Below are 6,000 nucleotides of genomic sequence, written 5' to 3' on the forward strand. Positions count from 1 at the left end.
CAGGCGAACTCGAGAGGACGCGCTGAGCCTTTGAAAGTTGATACGACACGGTCGTGTAGTCGTACTCTTAAGTTGTGCCCGATTACGCGACTCCACGTTACCGCGGCGTTGGAAACTGGAGGTAGAATGTCGCTGGTATACGATCGTTTCTGTCGTACCACCACCGGTTGTTCAACGCGAACGCAAAGCTGCACCAGGAGTTTCGAAGTTGGGCGTACATCGTCGCGTAGCGTCTACCACCCCCCTTTGAAATTTTCGAGGGTTTCGATCGTTTCCAGCGATACCGGATCCGACTTACCGAGCTTCCGAAGTTTCGCATGTCTCGACGATGAGAGCGAGTGCTAAAAATCGGCGATTCAGTCAGCGCCACAATACACCGCTGTGTAATACGTGAGATCGCGGTGAGATTTGAATGTAGGTACGCGCACACAGGGTTGTGTAATAATGGGCATAGCTGTTCATGACGATCCGCGAGATATTTCTTAATTAAACGCGCGCGAAATATTCAACTCGTAAACTCGATAGGTGGAAGTAGGTAGAACGTTGATTGTACGGGTCAGACCGCCACGCGATTAGTAATTATTTCGTTTCTCATCGCGCCGATAAAATCGTACACTCGACTTGACGGTGACTTTTCATCCCGTGTCATAAAATGAGACGATCGTACGTGTTCGCGCTACGACCGATCTACGTGTATTTGTTCAAAAAAACATATCGAGCGTCTACTCCGACGGAACATGCTCAATTTTGAATGTCACCGGGTCGTAGCGTATCGCTTTCTAAATTACCGCTGCGCACCGAACTCGTCTGTTAATAGCGATAAAAATTTCGCGCGCCTCCGAAGCGGCTCGAAATCTTTACGCTTAATTTTTGAAATTTTCTCTGTGAAATTTTTGGAAACGCGACTGAATTCCGTTCATCAAAAAGCCGTTCGTTCGGCGTGCCTATAGAACATCGCCGCGTACGCGATACTCTCGGCGCAGAATCTGTATAGATGTATCGGAATAATCTACCTAAGTAACAGGCATGTACGAATACATATATGTATATACGCGCGCGGATACAACACACGTACAACGTATAAGAATTTCGACGCCCGAGGCAGAAATCGATCTGCCGACCACGTGTGGCGGGTACTCCCCCACGTTACACTACCTTGCGAACCCATCCATACGCGGGGTGCTTAAATTCAACGTATCGGTAATGCTCGTTACCAACACATGTGGATTGTAAATTTAACGCGATAGACCAGCTATAACGACGCACAGGTATATAAATATCCTCGCCTATCGTAATACTTGCATAATTCCACCTGCCGCGTAACAGAATTACACCTACGTGAAACTCGATTTTTTTTCCCCCGCAATTTTCGCACCGTACCAACAGCTTATCGGATTCCCATGCGAGTGCAGAGTCGGAAAAAATTTACGCCGTTGCATCGCCGCCGCCGAACGCGGGAGGATACCGTGTTTTTGCGAGGAACGAAAATTTGGAAACTTCGTCGCGTTTGTAAATGAGAGAAAAAAGAAAAGAAAAGAACCTCCGTGCGAATCAATCGGGCGTCGTAGCCGCGCGTTCGCGTTGAAGAAGAAGGTGAATCGTAGATGAGAAAAAAACGAGGACGGCTGAACGTCTTTTGTATTTTATTAGCCCGGATACTTTTGGACTACACTGTCGTCTGGGATATACCGGAGATGCCGAGAGCGAAATAATAGCCGAAGTGAAGATAAATTGAGAGAGAATAATGTACTCGCGTTATACGCGTTGGCGTCAAGTTCGGTACTTTAACCGGCAACGAAAATTCAGTTAACTTTATCTATACCGACAATAAGTTGGGGCTCGGGGTTGAAAGTCGGGCTTTTATCGCGGCGATTAATCGATCGGAGTTTTCACCTCGCTATAGGCGTACGTACGTACGTGCTCGCTGTCGGTGAAATCGCTTCGAATTCGATACGATCGGAGAGTGACGGATACCCGCGTACTTCGAGTTGCGATTTGACAACCTCGATTGACGGAGGATCGCCGGAATTTCGCTTGGCGAATAAATTTTATCTCTCTCAAGAGATGACGATTTCTGACGCGTACGTCGGCCGCAGACGCGACAGTGACGTTATTGGGGCGTTACACAGAATCGACGGAGGGTAAATGTGTCTCAAGAATTCGTTACGTGGGTTGTAACAATAATTGGCTTCGAACGATTTCGGATAGGGGTTGGTAAATAAGTGCGACATTGCACGACAATCCGATGTCGGGATGGTTATCTAATTCCCTGAGGGAAATAAGTGGCTGTTACGCCTCGAGTCAGCCGCAGCAAGAGATTTCCCGATTATTTTATTTCGTTTCACTTCGCTCCTTTCATTTTTCCGACCATCAATTTCGGTTTTGTTTTAAATCTCCTACGGGTCGGATGTGGGACGCTTTTCGTAATTTCGAGGAGAAAATATTTTGAATGCCTTTTGAGGCGCCTGAAAATTTATTCACGCGTTAAATTGCCCCGGTAAACGAATATTTTGTGCATCGCGTGTAATTCACGTTTCACGTATACGTCATTATTTTTATATTTTCTATTTTCACACGAATATTCTGGCGCCATTTATTCGTTATCATAACGCTAATTAAGAATTTCGATTAAACCAAATGAGAGGGAACGTAACAAAAAGGAAGAATCTAGCCAACGGAAATTATCAACACGACCTAGTGATAATTATGGTGTACGCTTTTGTTAGTTTTCAAACTTTTTTTTCTCATTATTTTTATTTTTTTTTTTTTCCTTTTCACGAACGCTGTGCCGAACACGATGTTGAACTTGAGGCACCACGTACGATATGTGTATCGCACCCATACAGGCAACGGTATATTCGATTCAATGATATGAATTTAAATGCTTAAAACAGGTGAATGATGTCACCGAATACATTACGTTATAGGTACGTACAGTGGACGCGTGGGTCAATAAAAATGAGAATGATAGACGATGCGATGGAAAAAACTTGGAAAAAAGAGATAGATACGTTCGGTCCATCTCTCGATTTTCGTCCGATGATCGCGCGTTATAATATAAAGCGTATCGAAAGCCTCATAAATATAATCCTTCGGTGTTTTTACTTTATTCGTAACAACCTCCTGGTTTACGATTTCCAGAATTAAAAATATACCGAACGGTATTATAAATATCTTCTGAGAAAATAGACGAAAAACGGAAATTCAGGAATTCATATTTTCGAACGAAAAAACAAAAAAAAAAAAAAACTACCCGCTGGTGAAATGAAAATAATTTTCACAGGAATTGAAATTTGGCGATGGATGTCGTGAAAAATATCGAGGAAACGATCCAGGATTACGAAACCGAAGGGAAGTTGCAGTTTAGTGCGGTGAATTGTTCTCGGCAAATTACACGTAACTGGCCACCGGCATGGAGCAAAGGGGGCTGGCGGTAGCCAATTGCAATTGGGGCTCGCAACAACGACGTACGCTTTAAAAGTTTTAAACCTCAAACGTAACAACACATACGTACGCTGGATACAAAGTACACCTCTAAAGCGTTCCGCAAATATCATATACGTTTTACGGCTGCGAAATACCTTTGACCCAAATATATCATTTTTACGAGCGCGTAGTAGTCAGATTGCTGAACACACCCGAATCTCTCCGGCGTCCGTAAAGCATCCCCGGTCCCCCTGCATGGGAAATTCAACAATAGACGCGCCGAAAAAACGAAGGGAAAAACGAGAGAGAAATTTCGAAGAAAAGTGTCAGCGTAGCGTCCGAAAAAAAAGTTCGAAGCGAACGTCGCCGACGACCCCTGATTCGAATCGACTTTACGAGGGTGAAAATTTGCGCGCGAAAATTCCCCCGAACTTGAATGAACAAAAAAATGACGGTCCGAACGAACAACGCGGAGGCGGTGCGGATCGATTTTCCGGGTGCGAATACTTACTCTGGATATCCTGAGGGGTTGGTGTAGGTCATGACCGCCGTGCATGCGGAATCCCCAGGGAGATCCACCGACGAGTTTTACTTCCCGCGCGGTCATTTTTCGCGTGGTCGCGTCCTTCGGAGGAGAGTGAATTTGTTGGCGCGATAAAAGAAGGAAAAAAAAAAAAAATTGACGAAAAAACGCCGACGAGAGAGGAGAAAAAAAAAGAATATCACCCCTCGAGGAAAATTAAAAGGTCGGCCCGCCGCGCCGGTCAAAACACGCCGATGTTCCCTGCGGTTTCTTGCGGGCTTACGAACGATCTTCTCACAACCACCGAACTCCGCAGCGGTTCGCTCCGCACTAACACTAACTTGGCCCCTTCCGCCGCAACGCCCTCGACACCGCGCCAACGCCAATCAGCTGATCCACCACACCGCGAGCGCAGCCTCGATATCACTCGTGCCATATGTATTATATACGATACGCGTATACCGCACGTTCGGTTAATAGTACTCGATGCTTTTACCTTCGTCACACGAGCTACGTATAGCTGGTATTTCTTTCTCTACGTGTTGACGTTCACATCTCAGAAGGCGATATAACGTCACCGTTATCTGCGTACCTACGAATATACACACAGGTGCGTTTCCATCGTACCGTAGCGATTGACGTTTTTCTCTTTACCGCGCTCGATGTTATTCGTACGATTAATTATTCCAAGCTTTCACTCACGTTCGAGTGCGTGTACAATAGGTATGGATTCCGACCTTACGTGAACCCTCTTATCGGACGTCAGATTAAATTATAAACACGCGTCGATTGAGCGTACAAATTTATTTGAAAAACATCGATAACGCGACCGCCGAGAGACAAAAAAGGCCGGAGTGACCGTCCAGATAATGATTATCTGAGCAACGATTATTACGCTCATTTTTCGGTGGATCTTTAAAAGAGCGGAGAGTGGATTGTACGCGTAATGCGCGCCAATGTCGAGTTCGGCGGGGCCCAGCCCGGTCGGATTAGCCGCGCTTATTAGTTCATCTCTGAAATAAATTTAACTTGTCATCGAGTCCGTTACGCAAAAGCTCGCTGTCATAATATAACTGAAAGACCGCGTGGTGCGCGGATCGCTGCCGAGCCGGACAGCTGATCCGTTGCGGGGGACATTCAGTCGGTCGGTCAGTGGGGAAAAGTCGAACTCGACGCCCCGTTAAACGTTCTAAATATGTGGAAGTGAACTCGATGCGTCACGGATTCCTCGCATCGCCCTTTCTTCGTCCTCCGCGAGAGACCGACTGTCTTCCGCATCGGATCCCGGGCGCTTCGCTTTTTTTTTTCGTTTCCTTTCTCGTTTTTATTCTCCTGTCCGTCAATATGGACGGACGGAAGCGTTCGAAGAAAAAACAAAAATTACTCTCCGAGCTTTATTTTCTCTTCGAAGTTTTGATATTTACTCGATTTACAGTTGGACGGGCTTCAAAAATTGGCAACGGAAATCGAACAGACGACGACATTAAATCAGCGACATTACGCACGGACCGAGTATTAATTCATAGCTATCTGTTTTCCTTTCAGTTTTTTTTTTTTTTTGTTTTTTCATGATGATCTTCGGATGACTCGTCTGCGTAAGAAAAGGACAGCTTGTATACCCGCGCTTGCGGAAACTAATTTTTTGGTCGAAGGATCGGAGTCCTTCGATTTCGCATGCTCGGTGAACGGCTATCGTGAATTTAATTCTACAACTTCTGTATTCACAGTGTAATTGAAATTGAAACGTATCAATTTCCGAAGGTTGTGATACGCGCGTTGCGTAATAATTTATCTGCTAATAAAATATGTCTTACAGCTTCGGAGCGAATACGAGTAGCCACGATGACGGAACCATTTCCTTTTTTTTTTTTCCTACATCCGCTGGTTACGCGAATCACCAAAGTATGTGGCAAGAAAAAAGGATGAAATAAATGAATATAAGAAATCACCACCGAAAAGGAAGAAATATTTGTGTATCTGGTTAATATTTGTGTATGCCTAGATAATAAATAATTATACCCTTTCGCAGAGTGTGCAGAAAGCAGTTGCGT

General features: G+C 45.1%; 1 protein-coding gene across 9 annotated transcripts in view; it reads right to left on the minus strand.

The window, feature by feature from the left end:
* The window catches only part of LOC105693657, a 77,077-nt gene extending 72,786 nt beyond the window's left edge, over window positions 1–4,291 (minus strand). For 8 of the 9 annotated variants that reach the window (XM_048657096.1, XM_048657103.1, XM_048657102.1 and 5 more), the window contains exon 1: window positions 3,938–4,291. In XM_048657096.1, coding sequence (XP_048513053.1) covers window positions 3,938–4,033 — 96 coding nt within the window. In that variant the 5' untranslated portion in view covers window positions 4,034–4,291. The remainder of the gene's footprint in view (window positions 1–3,937) is intronic. The other variant, XM_048657094.1, reaches the window with a different exon arrangement.
* Window positions 4,292–6,000: the final 1,709 nt, after the last annotated feature.

Source organism: Athalia rosae, chromosome 6 (genome assembly GCF_917208135.1).
Source record: "Athalia rosae chromosome 6, iyAthRosa1.1, whole genome shotgun sequence".
Classification (NCBI taxonomy): Eukaryota; Metazoa; Arthropoda; class Insecta; order Hymenoptera; family Athaliidae; genus Athalia; species Athalia rosae.